At 62.5% G+C, this 26098-nt stretch overlaps 2 protein-coding genes across 5 annotated transcripts in view; one reads left to right on the top strand and one right to left on the bottom strand.

Annotated features, from left to right (window-relative positions):
- Positions 1–14413, top strand: part of SH3GL1 (SH3 domain containing GRB2 like 1, endophilin A2) — a 29976-nt gene extending 15563 nt beyond the window's left edge. Inside the window, exons 2-10 of the mRNA XM_086699450.1 lie at positions 10353–10421; positions 10726–10798; positions 11720–11863; positions 12237–12370; positions 12460–12618; positions 12922–13025; positions 13357–13481; positions 13588–13644; positions 14100–14413. Of these exons, the coding sequence (XP_086555576.1) occupies positions 10353–10421; positions 10726–10798; positions 11720–11863; positions 12237–12370; positions 12460–12618; positions 12922–13025; positions 13357–13481; positions 13588–13644; positions 14100–14296 (1062 nt within the window). The 3' untranslated portion in view covers positions 14297–14413. The remainder of the gene's footprint in view (positions 1–10352; positions 10422–10725; positions 10799–11719; positions 11864–12236; positions 12371–12459; positions 12619–12921; positions 13026–13356; positions 13482–13587; positions 13645–14099) is intronic.
- A 1324-nt stretch (positions 14414–15737) lies between these two features.
- MPND (MPN domain containing) lies at positions 15738–24204 on the bottom strand. 4 transcript variants are annotated; one of them, XM_086699448.1, is made up of 13 exons: positions 24098–24204; positions 23701–23993; positions 22728–22964; positions 20893–21025; positions 20080–20164; positions 19816–19912; positions 19463–19535; positions 19306–19382; positions 18353–18434; positions 18155–18225; positions 17568–17738; positions 16792–16884; positions 15738–16001 (listed from the first exon to the last, which is right to left on the bottom strand). In XM_086699448.1, the coding sequence occupies exons 1-13, from the start codon at positions 24102–24104 to the stop codon at positions 15915–15917; spliced, it is 1506 nt and encodes a 501-aa protein (XP_086555574.1). In that variant the 5' UTR covers positions 24105–24204; the 3' UTR covers positions 15738–15914. The 4 variants fall into 4 exon arrangements, with proteins under 4 accessions (XP_086555574.1, XP_086555573.1, XP_086555572.1 ...); XM_086699447.1 differs by having other exon boundaries at positions 18353–18539; XM_086699446.1 differs by having other exon boundaries at positions 17568–17657; positions 18353–18521; positions 24098–24119.
- Positions 24205–26098: the final 1894 nt, after the last annotated feature.

Raw genomic sequence — 26098 nt, forward strand, 5'->3', positions numbered from 1 at the left:
TGGGGTTGCTCACTTCAAGTTCACAGTCCGGCGGGCGGAGGGCCATAAAGAGATGGGAATGAGGCGGTGCCGTCATCGAACAGAAGACGCAGCTCGAGTGAACCTGGTCCAAGGTGATGTCTGAAGGGGGCGGGCGCTTGAGAAAAGAAGTGCCAGTAGTGCGATGGGACAGGTGGCCAGGGGCCACATCGCTCCTGCCTAGATAAGGAGGCAGGTGATGGAGAACCAGGAGGGCTTCCTGGAAGAGGTGGCTTCTCATTAGTTAGGCTTTTAAAAATGGAAGGGGTCTTAGAGACAGGAGCGATGGCCTCTGTGTTCCAGGAGGCAGGGGCGCTGGGCTTTAGATCGATTCATCGGTCACCTTAGCTCACCGTGGTTGGGGTACTCACGGCCCCTCATTGAGACTTGTGCCCGGGTGCCTAGCCCCTTGTGTGGTCAGCTGTGCTCCCGGTGTTTGATACTGACCTTGTGTCTGTGCCTTCCAAGCAGGATTTCCAAACTTCATCTCCTGTCTCTTCCTGAAGAGTTAGTCTTACGTCAGCTCTGCCATCGATAAAAGAGGAGTTCGTGGAACACCCTGGTTGTCTCTGCACACGCAGAGCAGAGTCCTGCTTCGCCACCCTGACTGTGGACCGGCAGCTGGCGGCCACCGCACGGCACCCGCTGAGCGACGCGGGGCTGGCGCCGCCCGGCCAGGCGGGACTCGGGGGACTTATTACATTTGTTTGTGGGCTGGGTATTTCTTTTTTATAAGTTTTCGTCTGAAACTGACTTTCCCAGTTGTGTGACCCACAGTCCTCCTGCCTCATCCCCAAGATGAGACGATAAAACGCACAAAGCTGATACATATCCAGGCATTTTAGCCCTGTCACGAATCCCACGTGTGGCCTTTTCCAAGGAGACGAGCGTCAGACAATTGCTGGCATCTTGGTAGTTGGTAAAAACTGTCTGTGCGGTCAGGGGTGCCGGCTGGGATCAGGCCCAGCTCAGAGTCCCCCCGTCGGTGGGCCTGGTTCCTTCCACCTGTCCTGGGAGGAGGCAGAGGGAGCTCACGGCCTGAGCCCCCACCCCAGTCTGCTGGTCCCTCTGCCGGGCCTGTGGCTTTGCTTCTCCCTTGCCCAGGGTGTGTTCTGGGCAGAGCCACAGTCAGCAGGTGGGGGCGAGGGAGTCCTATCCGGTTCTTCCCAGGTTAGCAGCACCGTGCCACGGGAAGGGTTCTGCATGAGGGAGACTGGTGGGCCCCCTGAAGAGCTCCAGTCTGGTGCACCCCTGGTATTTGTACAGGGCTCTTCAGTGTTTTGGGAGCTTTGGCCTCGTGTCAGCCCTGAGCCATGGGTATCGTGTCAAGTTCCAGAAGGCTCAGGACAGAGCCGGCCCTTGAATTCAGGTCTCCTGCCTCTGGGCCAGCATAGGTAACTTGGGTCCTTGGCCTGACATCCAGGGGCAGGTAAGGTCCTCCCGACCACCCGCTTGCAGGGGCCTAAGATCGGCCCCACACTTGCTGGTGGGAGGGCTGGGGTTTGCAGCCCACCCCAAGTGCCGACCTCAGTCCCCAGCAGACCAGTGCTCGTTATTAATCAGCTCCCTTGCACCCAGAGCCCTGACACCCAGCCTCTGAAAATAAGGAAATGGGCGCCTGGGTTGCTCAGGTGGTTAAGGATCCAACTTTGGCTCAGGTCATGATCCCACTGTTTGTGGGCTCGAACCCCGCGTGGAGCTCTGCCCTGGTGGTATGGAGCCTGCTTGGGATTCTCTCCCACTTGCTCTGCCCCTCCCCGACTTGTGTTCTCTCTCTTAAAATAAATAAATAAACTTAAAAAGAAAGGGAGGGAGGGAGGGAGGGAGGGAAAAGAAAATGAGGAAACAAGCCAGAGAAGTGTAGGGGCAGCCTCCAGAGACGGGTGATTTAACACTTTTGGGGCTCAGTTACCCCTTCCGCCCGGCTTGGTCTCACAGTGTGCACCACACTGCCTGGCCCTGAGCAAGGCACCTCGCCTCCTGGGCCTTAGTTGTCCTGTTTATGAGGTGAAGGTAGTTGCTCAGAGGCTGCAGCTGGGCCGGGTGGTTGCTGGAGGTCTCAGGTGGCTCTTTCCGTTCCTTTCGGGGTCTCAAGGATGACAGAAGGACCACGGAACATCATCTTCTGTGCTGTGTGACTCTTTCTCAGCTCCTGCTGTCCTGCCTTCCTCCGCAAGCCATGAGTGTTTCAGCTGGAAGCCAGCTTTCCCCAGCACCCAGCAGGGCCACTTCCTCCCCCAGATTCTGTGTAATCGATCAGGGACCTGGTTAACTGTGGATGAAAAGGAGGGCCAGTTTTGTTAAGTGGCCTCTGCTTCCTTGTGGGGAAGCTCTGGCATCTTAATGGAAATCCGAGGATTGTCGATCTTTACAGTTGAACCTGGGCCAACACTCCATTTCATTGACAAGGAAACCGGGAGGGTCCCCAGAGGAGCCAAGACTAGGACTAGAGGTCACTGCTCCACCACGGTGCGTGGGGAGGGTGCTCAGTCCTGTGGCTCCTGGCCAGACGGACTGGGAGGGGAAATCCCTGTCTGTGGCCAGTGTTGGCCAGCCTGGGCCCTCCGCAGGCCGACACTCAGCCTGCCCTGTCCCCACACCGTGCACGTGGAGCCCAGACCAGGCAGGGCGAGTTTCTGGTTACTCCTTCTCCTAGGACTGCTGAGTCACCTTGGGGGAGGGACAGGCACTTCCTTGAAGCAGGGCTGAGGCCAGCTCTGTACTTTTGGTGGCTGGGACCCTGAAGCAACAGGAGACGGCACTCGCAGCTGCCTGCGCCCATTCTGCCTCTGCTCGGCCCCTCGCTTGGCCTCTGGGTCCGCCTGTGTTTCGTTAGCCCCTCCTCGGGAGGCGGGGGGGGGCGGGGGGAGGAGGGGTGGGGACGGCCCTGAAGGGAAGCAGCCGGGGCGCGGCCGACACGCCATGCTGACCCTGTCCTGTCCAAGAGCGACCCTTTGTAGGTGGGAAGAGGGGCCAGCCAGTCCGATGGTATCTATCAAGCCCATGCAATGTGCTGGCTTGGGGCAGAAAGCAAGACGCACGGTCCCTGCACCCTGGGAGTGTGCTGTCAGCTAGGGACCAACGGGGTATCCAGAGTTAGGGAGAGTGCTCTGACGGGGGGGGCCTGGAGGCCTCTAACGGGACATCACACTGAAGCTGGGGCCTCTGACTCCCCCCAGCAGTTAGGCTGGAGTGATGGACTGGGGGCAGGGAAGCAGTCCTGGGGGTGCAGGCAAAGCCCGGGCAGGTGCCTGGAGAGGGTGGCAGGCCCTGACTTGGCTCATGGAGAGTCCTGGACAGGAGGCAGGAGCAAGGCCCGGGGAGGGAGGCCAGTGTGGAGGCTCCCCGGGGTCCCAGGGAGGGGTGAGGAGAGTCCGAACCAGGGAGGGGGCAGGCCTGGTTCAGGCACGTGGAGGGGGCACGAAGGGACCTCGTGACAGACTCCTAGGTGTTGTGAACCTCATTAGGAAAGCCGTGTGACCATGTGGGGGAGGGTGGGCGGGGACTTCACTGCCAGTGAAGAAAAATCCTTTTAGCCGGAGCCGAAGGGGCAGCTTCCTGGGCGTCTGCCATGTGGGAGCCTCTCCCGGCTGGTACTCGGACTGTGTTGCCTGCAGAAGCAGAGGTCAGGGCTTGAAGACCAGGCCTCAGCGACATCCCTCTTGTGTCTCGGGGACAGCGACACCCAGAGCTTTGTCACCTGACTCATCACTCCCTCCGCCTTGACAGTCCCTGAGTGATTCTCCCCGCCTGCCTCGCCACTTCCTTCTCCAGTCAGTTCTTCCCGATGCTCGCTTCCTGCTTTGCTCCCAGTGCAGTGGCCATGGCTAGCTCAGACTTCTGGATTAAGCCAGACAGGTGACTCCAGGGCCTTCCCCCGTCATTTGAACAGCATGTGCCAGGCAGGGAAGCGGCAGCTGGGACTTCACGCAGCATTCAGCTCACCGCCTTCCAGACAGCAAAGTGTTGATCTTCCCGGGCCAGCCCGGGGGCCCTGCTCTTCATCTCGAGGAGCCAAGCGGTACAGGGAGGCGGGAGGCTTGAGCCCGCCTGAGACGTGACCTAAACGGCCGGTCCTGCAGGTGGCAGAAAAGCACAGGGGTCCAGATGGCAAGAGGCCAGGTCTGACCGGGGCCCCCATGCCAGGCTCCTCTGCACAGCTTTCCTGGCTCTTTCCCCAGACGACAGCCAGTCCCGTCTGGCTGGGAGACCGGCAGCTGGCATGTCCCTGCAGTCTGGGGGGCCTCCGGCTTCTGCTTCTGAGCCAGCGTCTCAGCCGCTGCTGCCCCTTCTGCTGAGGGAACGCCCCGGCTTTCAGAGGCCACTGTCTTCTGGCACCAACACTAGGCTCCCAGTGAGGCCCTGCCGTACTGCGTGCGGAAGTGTGTCTGCGGGTGCGTGTCTGCTCGCCGGGGCCTGATCTGGTGGCCACCATGCCCAGTTTGGAGCCTCTGTGTGGAACGTAACGTCGGGAGACTTTTCCTGGTTGATCGCTTCCACTGCTCCGTTTCACCAAAAGCTGCAGTTGAGAAAACACTGAGTTTCGATCTCTAGGAGGAGAGGAAGTGTGCGCCCTGAGCCCGAAGGGTACGGGGAAATTGCAGAATTCCCGGTACGCCTAAGGAAGTTCTGACTTGTCGGAGCCCTTCCCTCCGTGGGGTTTACCAAAGGGGGTGGCGACTTAGCGCACAAATATTTACGAAGCGCCTGCGACGGATAAAGTGTCGCTCGGTGCCAAGACCTTCAGTCTGTCGCTGACACGTCTTCACATCCTCCTGCTCCACCCACGAGGCGCGGGAAGGTTCATTTGGGCACAGATGATGTTTCTGTGGCCCCTACTTCAGTGGCACCTCTCCCTCATCCCCGGGGCGGTGGCCCAGCCCTGCGTCTTGTGACCTTTGCTCTCAGAGCCAGTGGGAGCTCCGCCCCAGTCAGCGAGCGGTTCTTCAGTTCTTCCGGAGAACTCACAAGGCCCCGAGGGCCCGGCCTCTGGAAACTGTCCCGAGTATCCTGGGCACGCTGGGGGCCACGGAAGGTTTCCGGGTGGGAACGGACACATCGAGAGAAGGCTGCTCTGGGGCAGCCCGGGGCACCACACACATCGCCTCCGCAGAAGCACACTCGGCTCACCTCGCCTTTTCAGAAAGAGAGTCCCGTTAGGCAGAGAGGACACCAGCTGTGTCTCTGCCGGCGCCCCTACGTGGGGGCGCAGGGGGGTGGGAAGAGGAAGGAGAGCTTGGAGGAGCCCCGCAGTTTGTTGTTGGGCAGGGCAGCAGACAAGCTCAGCCCCGCGCCCTGCGCGTGCCGTGGTTCTGAGTCATGAGACAGAAGACCCGAGAGGGGCCGCTCTGCTGCGTTTGCTCAGAGCGTTCCAGATGTCAGGAGGCGGCAGGGAGGGCGGCCCAAGTGGGAAGGGGTTTGGAGAGAGTGTGTCTGTCCTCGGGCCCCTCCCCATGAAGTCACCCTGGCTCAGGAATTTCTCAGCTCTGCCTGTGGCCTCTTGGGGCCTCCCACGTCCAGGCCTGGTGCACACCGCATTCTGACCCCTCCTCATAGCCCTGGGAGGCCCTGTGTAGGCCCCGGGCCTCACCCCCCCTTCTGTCGCTCACCAGTCGTCCAGTACAGGGCACCTCGTAGGCGGACTGGCAGGTCCCATGGGTCTGAGCACAGCTCCCATCTCCACATACAGCTCCACGGCCTGTCACCCTTGTTTCCTCATCTGTTAAATGGGCCCTCTGGTCCCTGCGTCTTCATTGAGTAGATACGGGGCCCGGCACTTAGTAGTCCAGGAACGGCAGCCCTCGTGGCCCGAACCTGCCTCTCACCCATGTCTCTCTCTGCCCACCCGGCCTGGCCCTGCCATTTGGGACCCGGCCTTTCAGGTCCGGCTCAGACAGCACTGGCTTTGCGGCCACGTCCTGCTGCCCTTTGGGCGTATTTACACCTCCTCTGTGACTCTTCCCATGTTCTTCTCTCTGTTGCTCTTAACGTCTGACGGTCTCCTCTCCCGTGCCAGAGGGGCGCTCCTCAAGGCCAGGACAGACTCCCGTGCCCGGTCCATACCTCTTCCTGCTGCAGACACAGTTCATCACACCACGGCGGTCAGCTAGTGCTGGCCTGTCCACCCCCTCCTGACAGCCGTCGCTGACTGGGGCAGCAGGTGCTCACACCTGAGAGCCAGGAGGCCTGGTCCCTGGCCCGGATCCTCAGGATGGCAAGTCTAGGGCCACAGCCCTAGTGGCTGGGCTAGAGTGACTGGGCCTGGGCCCTCCGGGCTCCCCTTGGCCCCTTGTTTCCATCACCTATTCCAGGCCAGTCGCTCGGGCTCTCCAGCAGTGCCTACCGGCAGCTTCTCCCCTCCACGCCTGGCCCTGGGCTCGCCCTCACCTCTGAGGATGGTGTGGGGAATGTCACCCTAACGCTCACAGATGGACAGGACCAAGTCAGCTAGGCAGAGGCAGGAGGGGAAGCATGCACCGGGAGAGGTCAGGTGACTTCCAGTGTTAGCCTGGGAGGTGGTCCTTGAGCGTCACAAGTAGGCCACCACAGCACAAGGTGGCTGGACACAGTGTAGGACACGAGTAGGAAAACGTTAGCCTCCATCTGAGACCGTGTGGCCCCGAGCAGCCCCGCTTGTCCCCCCTTCTCCCCGCTCCTCTGTGCCAGCCTCCTCTTCCTTTTTTTTTTTCCCCCCTTAAACCCTTAGATCATCAAAGCAGATCATCTGCCCAGGTCACTGAGCCTGCAGATCGGCCCCTTCATTTTCCGTGTCATGTGTATCGATCAGGTTTCCTTGCAGAGATGATTCGGTTACAAGGCTGCCGTTGGCTTCCTCCCACTCAGCAGGATTCGTGCCACTTCCCCAGCTGCCACCAAGTGGCCTCACACAGATGTGCCTGCCGGGGTGGACAGTTGTCCCCGTGCTTCCCCCCCACCCCCCATGAAAGACCCTGCCCTGGCCTTTCTGTGTTCTGCTTGACCACTGCTCATGGCACACGGCATCTCTGTTCCCTCTGGGGATCATTCTGCATACCCGTGCTTTCTCTCCCGAGTGTCCCGATCCCTCACTCCCCAAAGATGGCCAAGACTCTGGAACAATAACGCCAGTCTTTGAAAGTACAGCCCCTTTCCCAACTGGTCTTTGGTATTGAAGCCCACGGGCCAACACCCACCCACGGAAGTCACGTGGGTGCTCTGGGCTGAGGATTCGGCTCTGTTCCCAGCTCGCTCCCCTCCCAGGTGCCCAGTTCACAGGTGGTGCCGTGAGGTCCACTGCTGATAAACACAAGATCCTGCGACAGGCCGCCGTCTGCCTGATGCAGCCGCTTGTGGACACAGCCTTGCAAATGCGATCATTGACAGGCCAGGTGGGACCTGGGCCCAGGGAGTGCCCGGAGAGCAGCGCGAGGGGGTCGGGCGAGCAGGGAGGTATACAGGGAGCGGGGTCTCTTGCTCCATCACCAGCAGCAAGCACCTCTGCAGTCTGAACTTAGGGGCACGGAGCCACAGATCCCTGTCCCATCCTGGAGTGCCTGCCACCTGGGCTGGGGGCAGAACATGCTCTTCCCGAAGGTCAGAAGCAGTGTGGGAGTAATATCAGCCAGACACGTGGTGAGCGTCCATTCGTGCAATTTCCAGAACAGGTACCACTAGAAGAGAGGGAACTTCCTTCCTGCTGGAGGTGTTCAGAAGCCTGGCAAGGTGCTGGCACTAAAACTCCTCTAAGGGTAACTCACGGCCGGCAGCTCGTGGGATAGGCCCACGGAATCTTGGTAAAACCATTAAAGCAGACGGACACTGGAACCTCACCGCTCAGAGGTGCCCCAGAGCACGGTACTCACACAGCGGGTGCCTGGTGGCCCAGCCATGGTCTTTGTTAACAGAGCCGCCCAGCCTCCCCCAGGAGAGACCCCACCCCACCCCAGGCCCTCCGTGGACACGGTCCCCGAGTGCTAGCCTGAGGCCCACCGTGCGAGCAGAGCCAGGCCAGGTGGGCGAGGAGCGCAGGTGGACACGGAGATTCGCCTCCGGAGGCCTCTGCCATGTCCCACCGAGTCTCAGCTCGTGGGGGGCCACGTGGGGCACAGGCTTGTGTCTGAACTGAGGCAGAGCTCTGGAGATGTTCTGGCCCGGGCTGGGCTTCGCGTTGGCCCCCGGGAGGTGCCGGCACGGGTTTCACGGCGGCAGCCGTCACGGAAGCACTGCTGGTGATCGGTGGGGCCCAGGAGGCTGTGGTTTCCACGCACCACCGCGGCCATCGCGCTGCAGGAGCAGGTCCGCAGCCAGGCGGGGCTCAGCCAGTGGGGGGACGGCCCCTCCACTCCATGAGCCCGTGGGAGTCCCCGGCTGTGTCTCAGACGTGGAGGGGAAGAGCGGACCCACCAGGCGTGGGAGGAGGACAGGCTGTAGTGAGCACCGAGCGAGGGAGCACGGAAGGTGAGCTCCTCTTCGTCTGGGGCGCAGACTTTACAGGCGGAGGTGTTGTCTGTGATGGCGTCTGCTGCTTTCGTCGGGTCTGCTTTTCCTGAGCAGCACTGAAATGTCGGGGTTGCAGCCTTCCCCACAGACGGACCCTTTGGGGCCCTCCAGCCCCCTCCACCCAGACAGCGTCCCAGCCCCTGAGCTTCCGGGGCTGGCTGCTCAGTGACAGGAGGCCTGTGGTTCCTAGAAAACCCCGTTCCTCACACCCAAGGGTGCCTCCTCGTTACCGACATGGCTTCCGGCTTTCCCTGTGGAGCCCTCGGGGCCTGTCCACTGGACGCGGCCTGCGGCCCAGCGAGCCCACACGCAGAGGTGCGGATTCTGATGCTGCGTTGCCGTGTGGCTCCTTTGGTTTTCCCTTTTGCCTTTGGGCCTCTTGTCATTCTTTCATCTGTTTGAGCTGGTTCCAAGACCACGAGCCCTGGAGGGAAAGGATGTAGGGGACAGTCACCTGCTACCTGAGGGACTTGAGCCCCGAGCTCCCGGGCAGGGTGAAGGGAGGCTGGGAGGGGCCCGGGTGCCTCCAGCATGGCCTTCTGTGTGCCCAGGTGCAAGGATGGCCTGGAAAACCCATCCCTACACGTGGTGCTGAGGAGCTGGGGGCTCCCAAGGGAGGCACCCCCACCCCCCGCCCCTGGAAGACTGCAGGGTCGTCCCGCGCCCCTCCCCTGGGGGGAAGGATGTGGCTCCTGCCCCGGAGACCTGTCCCTGTTGGCCCTGTGCCCGTGTCCCTGTCCTCCTGCACCCGGGGCCCGGAAGGTGTGGTTTTGAGCACCGTTGCTCCAGCTCCCTCCCAGTTCACCAGAAGAGTCTGGTCTCACGTCAGGCGGTGAACTCATTTCCCTCTCTGGCAACCGCTGAATTTGAGAACGTCCTGTTTTATCATCATCAAAAGGACTGAAACCGTCCCATGAAAATGGAACACCCCATCAACGCCCAGGGAGACACCGGGGTCTTTCCTTACCGAGTGGCTAGCGGAAGCAGGAGGGCGGCCCCTGCCCCTCCTACGAGGTCCCTGGGAGGATGGCGTAAGGCCCAAGCCGCTCCAGGTGGCAGCAGTCATGGGGCAGGCCCTGCACCAGCCCGCTTCCTTCCTGCCCCCCCCCCCGCCCCCCGCAGTGGCCTCACCTGCACCCCAGGCCCTTCCTGGACTCCCAGGCTCAGCCTAGTAGAAAGCCCCTGACCCACTGGGGCACTCAGCCCTGTCTCCTCTTGACGCTGTTTGCGGGGCAGAGGCCACAAAGAGACGAGGCAGTTCCCACATCCGTTCAACCACAGGACCTCCTCCTCACTGCAGACCTGTTGGTTTCCCAGAGGCGCCCAGGGAGAATCCATATCGGGGAAGTGTCAGGCCCAGGGTTCCCGAGATTCCTTCCCAGAAATGCAGGGAAAGTGGGAAGAGGGAGGTGTGTGATTCCCTGAGCAAAGAGGCTTTGGTGAACCTCTTCCCCATGCCTAGAGCTGAACCATGGCATCACTGGCTGCGTGTGAGCACTTCAGCCCCATGAGGGGACATCACTCAGCTGTTGGCTGGCCCCAGGCAGGTCTCTGGGGGTGGGGGGCACTCGGGTAGGCATGGCCAGGGAAGGCTTCTGCCTTCTAGCAGAAGGTGCCCCCCCCCCCCCCCCCCGCCGACCCCACAAAGCCCTGGGTTTGAAGGTGTGGGTTTGGAGTCAGGGCCTTGCTTGGCCACCCATCTTCCCATCAGCTGCCATGTTCGGCATCCTGGGGAGCCATCGTGGATGTGCTGACCCCTCAATCCGCTCCCACTGGTGGTGGACGTGGCTGGAAAGCATCCTTGGGCCTCTCCCTCCTCTGAGGCTCACACTGTTTTCCCTCCTTCTGTCCCCCAGCTGGTCAGTGAGAAGGTCGGAGGCGCCGAAGGGACCAAGCTCGATGAGGACTTCAAGGAGATGGAGAAGGTACCAGGGGAGGGGCTGCGCCCTGCCTGGTGTTCAGCACTGTTTGCCAAGTGCCCATGGCCACAGCGCCACATCTGGGCTGCGGGTGGGGCTCCTGGATGGACAGATCCCCCAGCCACGGGGGACCCGCGTAGCGAACCACAGTAGGCAGGGAGGCCAGCAGCCCTCCGAGCGGCGGGCGGCCCTTGTGTGGGCTCTGAGGCAGGTGGGGCTAGGGAGCGGGGCGAGGGCTGTCCAGGGGCTCCGGGTTTGGCCTCCGGTGCGTGACGGTTATAAAACCCCCACACGCTGCCTCTCTTCACAGAAGGTGGACGTTACCAGCAAGGCTGTGACAGAAGTGTTGGCCAGAACCATTGAGTACCTGCAGCCCAACCCAGGTAGGGGTACCAGCCAGCTAGTCTGGAATTTTGCCATTACTGGAGCACGAAGGGGGAATGTACGAGCTCAGGGAACTGAAATGCCCAGGGTGGGCAGGTTGTGGGTGTGGCTGGATCCCAAGGGTCCAAGGGATGTCCTCAGTCCTGCACTTCTGTCCACTTCATCCGGCAGCTCTCATTCTGCGTGGCGGTCCTAGCCTTAAATCACCCTTACGGCTGACAGTCCCAGCAGAAAAGAGCGTCTTTTCCACATAACCAGCTCACTAGACCAGTTGGAATCGGTTGCCCACCCATTCGCCAGGCCCCAGCCACCTGCCCACCCTTGGAGCATGAGGTGGGGTTCCCTAGTCCGAGAGGGAGACAGGGGCCTTTCCCTGAGGGCAATCCAAGTGCCGGTTCCCATAGCAGGAGGTGATGGGTGTGGGACACGCACAGCGACACCAGGCACGTCCGTTCAAGGCCTGTGCCACGGACAGCCTGGAGCAGGCGGAGGGAAGTGCGTGGCTCCCTTCCCCCCACCCCAGCGGAGGGCTGTGTCTGGGGCACCTGCGCCTGCCCCCCACGCCTTCTCTGAGGTGCTACTCCCGGGCCAGGGAAGGCAGCTTCTTGATGACAGCTGGGCCGCAGGACGAGGAGGCCGGGGGGGGCCCAGAGGAGCTGGTCACCTCCTGCCTCCCGCCAGGGCTCCTTTGTGGCTGAGGTGAGCAGAGAAGGGGAGGTCTGTGCAGGAGCTTCTTCGCAGAGCCTGGCTGTCAGCAGGCATAGGAACCGAGGTCCCTTGGGCCAGGGCAGTGCTTTAGAAAGAAGGGTGCTGGGGAGAGGAGGAACCCAGAGAGGAGCAGCCGGTGGCCGGTCAGGTGCAGGCCTCCAGGCTTCGTGAGCGAGACTGGCCGCGTGCCTACCCAGCCTGTTCTGTTCCAGCCTCACGGGCCAAGCTGACGATGCTCAACACGGTGTCCAAGATCCGCGGGCAGGTGAAGAACCCTGGCTACCCGCAGTCAGAGGGCCTGCTGGGCGAGTGCATGATCCGCCACGGCAAGGAGCTGGGCGGCGAGTCCAACTTCGGTGAGGGCTGCGGGAGGCCGGGGCGCCTGGCACCGGATGGCGGGAGGCCGCTTCCCTGCCGCTGCAGAGTTTTCCGTGGGGACGAGCGAGGATCGGAGTGTTGGCTGTAGGGCCACAGCCACTGGCAGGCCTGCCCTCCAGCCGCAGCTGATTCTGGGGAAGCCGGTCCTTGCAGTGGGGGCTTGTTTGACACCCGTCCTCACCAGCTCCCGGCTGCTGGGGCTCAGGATCAGACCCTAGGGTCCCTTGTTGGGTCCTGAATTCTGGCATCTGGGCCCCGGGGCGGGAGGACAGTTTAGAAGTTGGGGTGTCTTGGGACCCTAGGCCGCGGCCTCCTGTGACAGTTTCTTCCCCATTCCGGGTTCTGCCGCAGGCGATGCCCTGCTGGATGCAGGGGAGTCCATGAAGCGCCTGGCGGAGGTGAAAGATTCCCTGGACATAGAAGTCAAGCAGAATTTCATCGACCCCTTGCAGAATCTGTGCGACAAAGACCTGAAGGAGATCCAGGTGCTGCCCGCGTCCCTCCTCCCCCCCCACCCCCGCCGCGCCCTGCCCAGTGTGGCTCCCCAGTTCACACACACAACCCCCCACCCCAGCACCACCTGAAGAAGCTGGAGGGCCGCCGCCTGGACTTCGACTACAAGAAGAAGCGGCAGGGCAGGATCCCCGATGAGGAGCTGCGCCAGGCCCTGGAGAAGTTTGAAGAGTCCAAGGAGGTGGCGGAGACCAGCATGCACAACCTCCTGGAGACGGATGTACGTCTGGGCCCCACTGCGGGGGAGCCCGGAAGGCGGGGCCGGTGGGCGGGGTCACGTGTGCCCCGCCCGCAGCGGGTTCAGCGCCCAGGTGGAGCCTCCGGGACCTAAGGGGGCAGCCACCCTCCCCTTCAAGCCCCCTAAAGCTTTCTGGGCACCTCCACGGGCAGCAGTAGGGTCAGGCAGATGGGGAGAGGGCCGGGCCCCTGTGCCAGGAGCGTTCTGGAGAGGCTCCCTTTAGAGGCGGCCTTGGGGGGAGGGGTCACAGGGAGAGCCTCCCCTTCAGCAGCCGGTCGCTTGCAGATCGAGCAGGTGAGCCAGCTCTCTGCGCTGGTGGATGCCCAGCTGGACTACCACCGGCAGGCCGTGCAGATCCTGGACGAGCTGGCCGACAAGCTCAAGCGAAGGTGAGCCCCGTCCTGCTTTGGGCCGGTCTTTCAGGGCACCCGGGACACCGCCACCAGCTTCTAGGAGGCTGCACTCAGGGTGGAGGTTCCAGGAGAAAGACCTGATGGGCTTGTCCCGCTTGTCAGAGGGGAGGGCTGGAGTGGCCTCAGACGGGGGGGGGGGGGGGGCTGACCGACCGGGGGGCCTTGTGGTTAGACCCATCGGGCCTCTGCGCCCACGCCTGGCCCCGGGGGGCAGCAGTACAAAAGGCGGGAGGCGGAGGCGTCCCTTCATCGTGGCGTACGCGGGATCCGGCCGCTGGCCACTCCCCGCTCTCCTCCCTGCACGCAGGATGCGGGAAGCCTCCTCTCGCCCCAAGCGGGAGTACAAGCCCAAACCCCGGGAGCCCTTCGACCTTGGGGAGCCCGAGCAGTCCAACGGGGGCTTCCCCTGTGCCACGGCCCCCAAGATCACAGGTAAGGAGCGGGGAGGGGGCCGCCCCCCAGCCGGCTGCCCCCCCAAACCACAGAGCCAGGCCCCGCCCAGGGTCTTCAACCCCCTCTGTGCTTTGTGTGTGAGCAGCTTCGTCTTCCTTCCGATCTTCTGAGAAGCCCATCCGGACCCCCAGCAGGAGCATGCGTGAGTGTCCCGCAGGCGCGCCCCGCCCTTACATGCTCCCCGCCTGCTGGTCCGTTTCAGGAGGGCCTCCCTCCTCCCCTCCTCCGGTAGGCGTGGACACCCCTGCTGCCAGTCCTCTCGGCCCGTCTCGGGCGGGGGGGGGGGGGGGGGGGGGAGCTCGGCGCCGGGGCCAGGCGGGGCACGCCCCCCCATCGGCGTGAGTGTCCAGCAGGCTCGGGGCCCTCTGAGTGGCACGGTCATTCTGTCACCCCGATGCCCCCGGGCAGCCCTAGCTCCTCCCAGGAGCGTTTTGGTGACCACTCGTGGAGCCCATTCCCATCCCTCGCCCCTGGTTCTTCCTGACAAAGCTGGGCGGGCAGGAGGAAGGAGCAGCTGCCCTTCGGGGGACAGGAGCCTGGGGGGGGGGGGGGGGCGGGGGGAGGAGCCAGCGGTCTGAGCCAAGCCCCCACCCCCAGCCCCACTGGACCAGCCGAGCTGCAAGGCTCTGTACGACTTCGAGCCCGAGAACGCTGGGGAGCTGGGCTTCCACGAGGGTGACGTCATCACGCTGACCAACCAGATCGACGAGAACTGGTACGAGGGCATGCTCCACGGCCAGTCGGGCTTCTTCCCCCTCAGCTACGTGGAGGTGCTGGTGCCCCTGCCTCAGTGACCGCGTCGGCCCCGTCCACGTCGGCCTTCTGCAGCCGGGGCGGCGCCTGCAGGCGCTCCCCGTGGGGGAAGGCGGGCCTCGCTGGGGCAGCAGGGCTGGATGTCGGGGAGGGGCCCGCTTCCACGAGGGCCCCCCCACTCCCACCCCGCGGTCCCCGCTCCGGGCGGCAGTCTGGGGGCCGGGCGGTATTTTCGCTCCCCGACCCCGCGCCCCGAGGGGGCGAACACTAAGGTGCTCTTAGAAACACTAACTTCCTCCCACGCCTCCAGGAGCGGGTAACTCCAGGTGGGCCCCCTCACTCTCACACGCGCGTGCACACACACACACACCCCTCCCCCCCCCCCCCCCCCCCCAGGAGACCTGCCCTGAACAGGAGGAGATGGGGGTTCTGAGCAGGACCCCTGGCCGACACTCACCACCCTGCTTTTCAATTCACCCACAACACTCCTTCCCAGCCCCAACTCCAGGGCTCCCCAGGCCCTGGCACACCCGTGGATGCCACCTCCCTGGGGAGAGATGAGCCTGGGGTCCTCAGGGTTCCCCTAAGGCCGGCCCTCTCTGAGCAGCCTCTGAGGTGCTGTCGTCTCCCTCCTCCAGTGCCCTCCACCCTGCCCCGCACCCCCTCCTCGCCTCCCAAGTGTAGGGTGCCCCGCCCCAGATAAGCACACCGGACGGTCCTCTGGCACAAACCGCCACCACCAGCCGTGCCCACGGCACACGTGTGCACCACAGACGGGACCACAGGAGTCTTGTGGCCTCTGTCCTGCAGGTGGTCCCAGACCCCTGGGACCACCCTGAGGAGGGTCACAGGCGCCTCCCCAATCCCAAGCCAGCCACTGTCCCCACCGCTGACAGCGGCCCCAGCCATCTTCCTACAGACAGACCAAGGCAGGCAGCCGCCCTGACCAACAGAGCCGAGCCCCGCAGCTACTTCCTCTCTTGCCTGACCCAAAAATTGGCGCAACTAGGGGACCTCGGGACTGGATCACATTCCCCTCCTCTGATGACCTTGCAAAGGCCCCAGGGACACCTGGCTCTGAGGCCCCCTCATTGCCATTACATGGGGGAAGCACAGACCTCCCAGCAGACATGAGCAGTGGAACCTGGGCCACAATCGGCAGATCGAAATGTAATCCTGATTTTTTTTTTTTTTTTTTAAGTATTAAATGTCTCTTTCTACAGCCTCTTGCTTGGTGTGGTGCAGGGTGGGTCTTCCTCCCTGGCTCTCTGTGAGTGTCCAGGGGAGCCGGGGGAAAAGTCATTTGCCCAGCCACCAGCACAGGCACCACGTCCTCCAGATGTCCCTGCAGCCCCAGGAAGCCCGCAACATCGGCGCTCGGAGCGTCCCCTCCTGTACCGCTGCCCAGACAGCAGCCTATGTGCCCAGGGACGAGTGCAGGGGGCTCCCCCTCCCCCCAGGGTGAGACACACACCCAAGCTATTTGCTTCTGTCTTTTATTATCCGTGCCCCAACCACCGCACAGCTAAGTTGCACAGGAACAGAGCGGCACAGCCCCCAAGAGAACCCCCCCTGGTCCCAGTCCCCCTCAGCCCAAACCACGGAGGGGGGGATCAGTGTCTGACCAAGAGGCCCCCCCAGGCCCTGGCAGGCGGGGCCTCAGCTCCCTTGTTTAAGAAGGCTGTAAACCTGCTCCAGCACGTGGCACAGGCCCTGGTCCTTGGGTGTCCTGCTGGCCAGGGAGATCTGAAAGGAGCAGGGCTGGTGCCTCAGGGCTGTGCCCGGTGGTCCTGGCCTCACCGGCTCCCCTCCATCCGGGCAGAGGCCCTCCTAACCGACTCACACGGTAGCGTCCCCAAGACAAAGTTTTATGTTTAAATGAGGAGGCCTGCTCATGCGGAATGTTCTGGGTTTGGGGAGAGGACTATCTGCACACTCCAAATCCTACATTCTTCCTAGCTGCCTCTTGCCTAGGCTCTCACACCCTCTGCGCCGGCCCCACCAGCCCAGCAACGGGGTGGAAGTGACCCGTGGCAGCCGGAAGCTCTGGTCACTCTTGAAGTTTGAGCAAAACAAGCAAACGTGCAAAACTGCATTTCTCTACAAGGCAGGAAGCCAGTCAGACACCCCCGAGGCCGCCGAGCCCCGCAGCGTCCCACTGGCTGCAGGGCCGGCGAGCTGGAGAGACCTCTGCTCGCCTCAGCTCTGCCGGCGCTTGAGGCTCTGAATCGGACCCCGGCCCCTTGTGCGCTCGGGTGGGCGCCCACGCCGTGACATAGGGCCCAGTGTGGCTTCTCCATCCCCACGGCCCAGGGTCTGTGGGTTCTCCCCTTTCTAGCTGCTCTTGAATAGCTCTCCCCGTCACCGTCACCACCCAGCTGTGACCCAACAAGGCTGTTGGCAGCGTTGACACCCAGCTGAAATAACACGGAACTCAGGACACGGTTTCTCAGGCTGCCCGCGGATAGATTCTCGCGGGCTCCCCCCACGTTGTCTTCCTACGGAGTCTGCATGAGACAGGGGACACGAGTCTTACCTTCAGCTTGTCGAGGTACGTGTGCTCCTGGCTCCAGGGCTCCTGGAACCTCACGAGGTCAGGGGCGCCCTTGTAGAATTCCACCAGCAGCATCTGGGGGACAGGGGGCCGATGGGACTCCTCGCTCCTGCCCTCCCACCCGTGCCAGGTGCCGGGGATACAGCGGTGGGCAGCCTGTGGGGCTTCAGTCCCATATGGCACGTAGGCGCCCAGGACCCCAAGGGAGACCACCCACTGAGGAGTGCCACCAGGGAGCTCAGCAGGAGGCCCCTGGAGGGGCACCGAAGTAGCCCCAGGCAGAGGGAGGCACACTGAGTGTGTGAGAGGGAGGGGCTCCGAGTGTCGCACAAGCCTGACACGGACCCCTTGCGCAGCCTCATCCAAACAACAGTATCCGGGATCCCACAGGTGTGACCAACTAGCTTTTTTCAAACGCCACTTGGAACATCGACACTAAACAGCTGGGGGACCACCTCAAGTCCCCTCACGTGCCTCCATTTGGAGAATCAGTGCAGGTGCAGAGGCCCGAGGCGGGGGCACCTCCGGTAACTTCCAGAACAGCTAGGCCAGGTGCGGGGAGCAGGTGGGCAAGGATCAGGGACTTGAGCCTAAAGCCACAGGTGATTTTCAGCCCCGGACGAGGAGTCTGGCCTATGCCCCGACGTGGCGCATTCAGCCACCCTGAGTCCTGCAGTCTCGCCACCGACCAGCGGGGTCCTTCAGCCCCACCCGCCCCTCTCAGGGGCCCTGTGCGCCCCACCCGGGAGTGAGCTCACCATCTCATGAAGGATGTCATTAGTCAGGAAGTTGTCCTGGACGTAGGCCATCTCCACGTCCATGGGGACGCCGTAGTCACTGGGCCTTTGCTGGCAGGGACACGAGCCAGTCACGCCCAGCCTCCGATCCCACGAGGGGATGCGTCCTGGGCCAGCAGTCAGAGAATCACACTGCGACCAGGTTCAGAGCCACGTGGGTCCTCCACGGAAGGCTGCGGTGCGACTCCGGAGGCGGCGTGGCCCTGCCCCCAGCAAGAGAGGCCGCCAAGCGAGCCACGCACCCGGGAATGGCTTCCCAAGCCCGATTTCTGACCCCGGGACAGATGTGGGGAATGGCACTCGGCAGAGTTGGGGAGGGAGGTCGTGTTAGTATCAAGGGCTCCACGTGATGCCCGCGCCTTTTCAACACCCAGGCCCTCTCGGGAGCCCGGGACAGCGCGACGGTTATGGTCCCATTTCACGGGGGGAAACGGGGGTCCCCACTCCCCTAAATGAGCCCAGAACCAGAGTCCTGCCCACGGACCATCGACAGGCCCCTCCTGGCCCGCAGCGCCGCGACCCTGCCCTCCCCCCACAGCCCCGCCTACCTCGGGGGGCGGCATCACCCAGAAGGGGGAGATCTTAGACTCGGGGCCCGGGTTGCCAGAGTAGTAAGGGGCTGCGGGAGGACAGCGACAGTGGCGACGGCCTGGAGGGGTCGGCGGCCCCGAAGCGCCGCGCGCGCGCGCGCGCACGGACGCACGCGCCGGACGCACGCATGCGCACCCGCGCGCCCCAGGCCTTACCGCAGAGCAGGGCGAGGCAGGGCTGGAAGCCGTTGCTGGAGCCCTGCAGCCGCAGCTGGTAGTCCATCTGCGAGTCGATGTCCTGCAGCGACGGGAGCGCGGGGCTGTGCGGGTGGCTGTGGTACCAGCCCACCAGGGACAGGCCCCGCAGGAGCAGGCTCTGGTAGATCTGGGGGCACAGGCGAGGCTGCGGTAGAGCCGGGGGCTTCCCCAGCCCTCGTGCGCGCTCACCCCTCCCAGCCGCCAGCGCGCCTGCCGCATCCCATCCCCATTCGAGGCCAGCACTTAATATGTGCCTGCCGTGTGCCTGGCCTGGGGACACAGCAGCACCAAGACAGAGCCCGCCCCCACCCTCCAGGAGGCCAGGGGAGGGGGAACAGTCAACAAATACATAAAAAGATGCACCCGTCACAAAGCAAAGGCAAACGTTTATTTTAGGCAGGCCGCATCGCCAATTCCTGGCTCGCAGCGGGCACGCAAACAGTTAAACAGATAGGAGGATGTGTGTGTGCACTTGGGCAGGAGCAGGCATTTCTGGATGCCTTCAGCAAGCAGAGGCAAGTGCTGGCGTAAGGAGCAAGAAAGAGGTGGGCCGAGAGACGTGCGGCAGTCGCCTGTCCCCATGGGTCACTGCCGGTGCCAGAAGGTGGGTGTGGTGCACGTTGCACAGCGCCAGGCACATACAAAGCACCACTATGACACCGCTATTGAGGATGGCAGCTAATATTCACTGGGCTCTTACTACGTGCCAGGCACGGCCTGGAAACCGAGGCTCGGGGTAAAGAGGGCGGGCCACCTGTGCAGAGGAAGCAGGACCACGGACAGGGTCACAGGCACGGGGCGGGCGGTCACACATACTCTTCCGCACACTCGTTTTTGCACTACTAGCCACCGGGACAGCTGTGTCCACACGAGCCCTCCCTACAACGCCCTGACTCCCCGCACCCCCTCACCTCCTCTTCCATGGTGGCCGCCATATCCGCGTCCCCCAGCCGGCTCCGACAGGGGAAGGCTCTCAGCACCGTGAGCACTGTGCAGAGGCGAAGAGAAGGTGTAGACATCAACCCCAGCCCCAGACACCCCCCTGCCCACCTGGCCCCAAATACCCACTCTGGCTGTTGATGTCCCAGCGGCCCCCCAGGTACCCCACGACCTCGCTTCGAGTCAGGTGGCTGTGGAAGTCCTGGGGAGGGGACGGACACCAGAAGAGCGGCTCAGGCTGCGGCCCAGCCCCAAGCGCCTCTCCTCGGGGCCAGAGCCCTTGCAATGTGCCGGGACCACCCCATCGGCCTCCTCCTTCGTTCACTGATTGAGTGCCTACTGTTTAGCAGCAGTGAACAAAACAGAAAAGGTCCCTGCCCTCATAAGAGCCAACCTCCCAGGGACCCCTTCCAGGTGCCCCAGCCACCTGCCCAGGTCTGGCCCTTGGCCCTCAAGGGACAAGGTGACGGCTGGGCACACACCAGCAGGAACAGCACGTTGCTGGAGATGGCCACGTTGAACGGCTGGAACTTGTTGATGGCAGCGAAGGATGTTACCTCCACCAGGGTGTGGGGGTTCCTGTAGGAGCCAGAGGGTCCCACAGCTTCAGGAATTCAGCCCCGAGCTAGCTCCCCCGGCCCCCAGAGCCAGCGCTGAGGGTGTGAGGCCTGTGTCCCCCCCCCCCCACCCGCAAGAGCTAGTGAAACCTGGGGGCGGGGGTGTGGCGGGCACAGGGTGTGTCTGACCTGGCAGAATCTCGACTGCCCAGCATGCAATACCGCACAGGCACCCGGATCTTGTTTTCCACCCGCTTCCCGGCGGGCACGGCCTCTGTGGGGCGGGCGAGGGGGGAAAAGGTAGCCTCAATCCCTCCCAGCCCAGAAGTGGAAAACAAGGACAAGGCGGCCCAGGAAAAAACCTCCAGAGGCAGCTTTAAAAATCAGGCCCCAGAACGGAGAGATCAGGTGGCAGGTTAACAAACTGGAAAAAAGGAGATTAAAATACCAGAGGAAGGGCTTAGAAAATCAGGGAAGGACCCCAGGAAACCAGGCAGGGGGCCAAAGGAACCAGGCACCGAGGCAGCGAAATCCTATAGGGGAGCGTGGAAATCAGGCAGCATAGTAAAGAAATCGGGCCATGGGACCAAGAAATCCAGCATTAGAGCTTAAGAAGCCAGGCAGGGGGGTGGGGGGCGCTGGGGGGCTCAGACCGTTGAGCACCAGACTCTTGATTGCGGCTCAGGTCATGATCTCAGTGTTTGTGGGTTGAGCCCTGACTCAGGCTCTGCCCTGACTGCACAGAGCCTGCTTGGGATTGTTCCCCCCCACCCCTCCCCTGCTCACGATCTCTCTCTCTCTCTCTCTCTCTTAAAATAAATAAATAAACATTAAAAAAAAAAAAAGAAGTCAGGCCACGAGAAAGACATTAGGCAGTAGAACTAGGAAGTCCGCCAGGCATGTTGGGAGTGCTGAGAAAAACGCAAGATCTGCCCCCCCCCCCCCCCAGCCACCTCCTCACCCGAGTTCTGCCCGCCTCCTGCTCACCTCTAAGCCTCTCACCTGGGTGCGCAGGCTCCGAGGGTCCCTTGGCAGGTAGTCTCCGACTCTTGTCCTCAGTGGAGACCCCTGCCAGAACCTCCTCCTCTTCTTCCTCCATCAACAGCTCCTCCTCCTCCCCTTCACTGGCCGGGCTCTGGTGGGGGCGGGGCGGGGCGAGTGGCAGGACCCTCAGCTGGGCGCCACCCACCCTCCTCACCAAGTTCCACTCAGACCTTCAGCTGGCCTTACGGTCCTGCCATTGCCCCAGGGGCCCACTAGAGGGAGCGAGTGAGCACAGGCGGCCTGAGGTCCTGGTGCCGCTCAGATGTGAGCACCTTCCAGCAGCTGCCGGGCGGAGTTTCAAACCTCTCCTCCGCTTTTACAAGCTGTGCAGCTTCTAGCAAGCGCCCTAACCTCTCTGAGCTCTGTTCTCCTCATCTGTCAAAAGGGGCTAATGACCTCCAGCGCACAGGGACAGCATCAGGGTGAAATTAAATAATGCCTGCAAGGCAATTAGCACACCTCCTGTAGATCCATTCACTGAGCAAGCAAGTGCTTATAGGGATTATTTTACCAGATTCTCTCAATAATCTCTCCTGATCTGCCCTCAACTGCCCCTGCTGGGGTGACCTCTCAGTGTCCAAAACCCAACAGGCACATGGTCTCTGTACTCTTCCTCCTCGCCGCAGGGTCTGGCTGGTCCTGGCTCCTCCTTCTGGGAGCGCCCCAGGGACCCAGCTTCCCTCCCATCTCTCCAGTCCCCTCCGTCTCCCACCCCTCCCCGGTGTGCAGGCTGGGTCCTCGGGAAATTTCTTCTCTCCCTACCTGCTCCCCTCCGGGGCAGTCTCCTCCACTCTTGGGACTGGAACCCTGTCTCTGGCCTGACCACCCCCACAGTCCTATCTCCAGCCCAAGCCTCCTCTGAGCTCCAGACTCAGCGTCCGGCTGATCCTGGAAGTCTCGGCGGGGCGGGGGGGGCGGGGGTGCTCCCAGGCACCTCCACTCAGCTCTATAACCACGCTGCACCTGACTGTCCCCCAATCCTCCCCAATCCCCACGGCAGCCTCATCCATCCACTTGCTCGGAACAAAACATCTCTTAACACCAACATCTATCTGATGCAACCGCAAATCCGGTGAGATCCACTTTCAAAATCAGCCAAAACTTGCCCGCTTCTTGATCCATCAATTGTCCGCCCGGTCCACCCCATCATCTCCTGCCCGGAACAGGTTCTGTCACCTGCATCCTGGTCCCCAACTTTCACCGGGGCCACCCCCCCCAGTCTTTGTGCCAGACGGCGGCCACCAGGGGGCGCGTGTGGGCACCTGAGTCAGGTCTGCCCATCCTCTCTGCCTTCCTGGGCTCCCACCCACCTCAGGGAAAAAGCCCAAGTCCTCCCCGCCTGTTTCCAGCCTGACATCTGGCCCTGCAGATTTCTGATCTGCCAGCAAGATATACATATATGATACATACGGATACTGTTAGCATCTTCGTTTACATACGAAGGAGAATTAGCACCCAGAGACGACCCTAGGCCAAGCTCACCAGCTGGTGAATATTCAAAGATGTTATGACTATCATAGCATTAGAAACTCCCCAATCTGGTCCCTGCCACTGTCTCCAGTCCCCTCAGCTGCTTAAGACACGTGAGCCTCAGGCTGTATCCACCGATCATGGTTCCCCAAGCGCTGTGTGGCTTCCTACCTCCGCGGCTCTGCGGTCTTTGGCTCCCTCTGAAAACGCCTCCCTCCGCCTCGCTCTGACAAACTCCTGATCATCCCACAGGGCCCCAGCTCCAATGTGCTCACTCTGGGTACTCCTAATCCAACAGCGCTTCAGGAGGCTGAGGGACGCACCTCATCGGCAGCAGCCGTGGGAATGTGCAGCTGGTGTCGCCGGAGCCAGGCCGCCTTGTACTTGTCCAGCTTCTGGCCCTTGTACTTGACAGAGGCCCAGCCACAGCCGGACTTCTTGGCCGGGTTCACCAGCTTCTTGCAGTGGGTGGCCCAGGCGCTGGGTGAGTTGAACACCTGTCCCGTTTCTTGCCACACGATCCTCCCGTCGGGCTGTAGGTCTCCCATGAACTTCTTCCCCTGCAGTAACAGCAGCCTGGCTGCACCCAGGCCCTGGTACCCACCAAGCCACCTCCAGGAAGCCCTCCCTGACTCCCCCCCGCCCTGCTCCCCGGAGCTTGGCACCCACCTCTGCCCACAGCATCCCTCCCAGGAAGCTGACCAGCTTACATGCCTCCCGGTCCCTGTATGTCCACAGTCAGTCCTCAGCAGCCTGGATTAAAACTGCCCAGCTCTGTGTCTCCCCACCTGCTCACTGGACCGTGAGCCCCCAAAGGGCAGGGACAGGGCCTGCTTGGTCCCTAACACACAGCACACAGCCTGGCACACAGCAAGTGCTCCATTCATGAACTGCCCCCACTCACAAGGCCCAAGGAAACAGCAGCAAACGTGTAAAGCATAGTGTAGCAGGCTGCCTGCTGGGCGCTGTATTCCTTTGACCCTCCTACAACCCCGCGACAGGAAAAATAAAAACCCATTTTATAGATGAGGAAACCAGGATATGGAGAGGCTGAGTAAGGTCACACAGCCAGGAAAGCAGGGGTGTCCTCTCCGAGCCTCAGTTTCTCCTCTGTGAAATGGGCTGTTTGGTAAACGATGCCCTGCAGCCCAGAAGGGTTCGTGCTGGGTCTGGATGCTTGTTTCAATTTCCCCTCCCCACACCTGGGCTTGGCCGGTGGGAGGAGAGCTCTGGGCCTCAGTTTCCCCTTCCTGCCCCAGCCGGGACGGGATGGGGGGGTAGGTAGGGGACGCTCACCAAGTAGTAGATGGACAGCACCCCGGCGCCGGGCTCCAGTAGCGCATCTTTGAGGAGCACCCGCAGCGTGACCGCGCGCCGGGTGAGCGCGCCCCCGGGCCCGCCGCAGCCCCCCGGGCCCGCCCCGGCTCCGGCCCCACCGCCGCCGCCGCCGCCGCCCCCGCCCCCGCCGCCTCCGCTGCGCGCGCCGCCAGCTCCAGCCGGCCTCTCGGGGTCCTCGGCCTCTGCCTCGTCCTCGTCCTCATCCGGCGCCTCCTCGCCCGCGCCACCCGCCGGGGACAGCGGCTCCGGAGCTGCGGGCAGCGACAAGCTGCAAGGGGCCGCGCGCCCCCAGCCGCCCGGGCCTCTCGACCCCACCCCGCCCCCCACCCCGGACCCCCAGCCGGGCCCGCCGTACCTGCCATGGCCGCTCCGCCCCAAGCGCCCCGCGCCCTGCGCCCCGTGCGACTTGCGCGCCGCTGGCTCTTTCTTCCCGGCACGTGACACGGCTCCGCCCCGAGGGGGAGGGGCCCCACCCTGGGGGCGGGAGGGGGGCTCGGCCTGCCCGCGCGAGCCGGGACCCGGAGGCCTCGCGCCTGTCCACGGGCAGAGCCGGGGACTCATCCCTCCGGGACCATCGGGAAAACGGAGGCTCGAGGCCACCTTCCGTGGGAGGCGCGTGGCAACCTACCAAGCGGGGAAACTGAGGCCCCGGGCCTTTCGCTTTCGGGGAACTAGTGGCTCCACTGGGGCGGCCTGTTATTGGATTTAGACCCGGAGCTGGGGGGCGCGGGGGACTCAGTTCACTAGGACCGGGCGGGGTGGGACACTTGAGGGACCAGAAGTCTCAGCTGTGGCGACCAGGGGAGAAACCCCCGGAGAACGAGCCACAGCGCCCTGGGGCTGCAGGCCGAATAGGGAAGGTCTAAAGCGCCCAAGGCGGAGGGCCCGGCTGGCTCAGTCCGTAAAGCAGGCGCCTGTTGATCTCGGGGCTGTAAGTTCGAGTTCCATGTTGGGTGTAGAGACTACTTTAAAAATAAAAAATTTTAAGTAATAATAAAAATAAATAAAGCGCCTGAGCCGGACGTCAGTCTCTAAAGGGTTAACTCCCATTCCCCTGGGCCGATTCCACGGTTGGGCCCAAGCGGAGCCCAACAACCAATTATAGGAGGGTCATTTAAACTTCAACCAATAGGCAGCAGTCGTGGGATTCCCTCCAGCCAATCAATGTTAAACCGCTGCTTCCGCCAAACGCGTAGCCCTCGGCCAATCACAGGAGCCCCCGGGCCTCACGTATCCATTCAGTCGTAGAGTTTGGTCCTGTGCCAGCCAATCAGATCCCGGGTCAGAACGTGCCCTCAGGCTGGCGCGCCCCCCGACTTCCCACGCCTCCTCGCGCCGGGCTCTCGGAGGCGGAGCCGAGTTGGGTGTTCGCGGGTCGGTTTCAGTGCAGTCCTTTGTCCCTGGCCCCTGGCCCAAGCAAGACCTTTGCTCTGAGGCGCAGCGGCACCTCCCAGGACTAGGAGTCCCCAGGCCCTGGCAGGGCTGCAAGCCGGGGATGGGGCCTTTCCGAAACTGCTGGGAGTTACGGGCTCGGCTCAACCCCGGACCGGTGTACTCCGCCCAGTTTGGAAGCGGGGACGGGACGTTGGGGGGGGGGCGGGGGGGATGTTACGGGACGGTGGTCTGCAATCAACGGACCTGGCTCCAGATCCTGGTCCACCACATCCCAGCCCTGTGACTTTGGCCAAGTGGCTCCGCGTCTCTGTTTCACCATGGGGACGATCATGATGACTCCCTCAAGGTTGTTAACGAATGGGGCATCACAAGAATTAAGAGTTGGACAAATGGGAATTAATACTCTTTTTTTTGTCAAGCCCACGCCTCCTGCTGCAGTTTCCCCACACAGACACCCCCCACCGCAGGTCCAGCCACCAACTGGGCATTCCCCAGCAGCCCTGGACTCTTGACCTCAGTTTAGTCCCCCATGTCCTTGCCCACGTTCCTTTGACTCTGTTCCCCAAATCCTGGACCGGACCTCCTCCTCCCAGCTGGGCCCTGGTCATCACCTTGAGCCTCAGACCTCTATACACAGCCTCCACCTCATCCACCTTCCACACTGGCCCCAGAGGGATCTTACCAAAATGCAACTGTGACCACCTCCCTCCCCTACTCCAAATCCTTCTATGGCTCCCATGGCCTTTGATAAATACAATTAAAACAAACTGCTGTGACCTTATTAACCATTTATGGCGCCCCCTTTTGAAAAATTTTTTAACTAAATTTAATTTTTTAAAAATACTCATTTTTGAGGGAGAGAGCAAGTGTGAGCACTAGTCGAGGAGAGGCAGAGAGAGACAGAATCCCAAGCAGGTTCCACGCCCAGTGTGGAGCCTGATGCAGGGCTCTATCCCAGGAC

Source organism: Puma concolor, chromosome A2 (genome assembly GCF_028749965.1).
Source record: "Puma concolor isolate L17-30 chromosome A2, mPumCon1.1.hap2, whole genome shotgun sequence".
In the NCBI taxonomy this organism is placed as follows: domain Eukaryota; kingdom Metazoa; phylum Chordata; class Mammalia; order Carnivora; family Felidae; genus Puma; species Puma concolor.

Coding starts and splice junctions, on each gene's coding strand:
- MPND (XM_086699447.1), bottom strand. Junction 19,536..19,815: donor GCAACGTGCTGTTCCTGCTG/GTGTGTGCCCAG, acceptor TCCCCTCCCCAG/GACTTCCACAGCCACCTGAC. Junction 16,002..16,791: donor CGTACCTCGACAAGCTGAAG/GTAAGACTCGTG, acceptor TGCTCCTTTCAG/ATCTCCCTGGCCAGCAGGAC.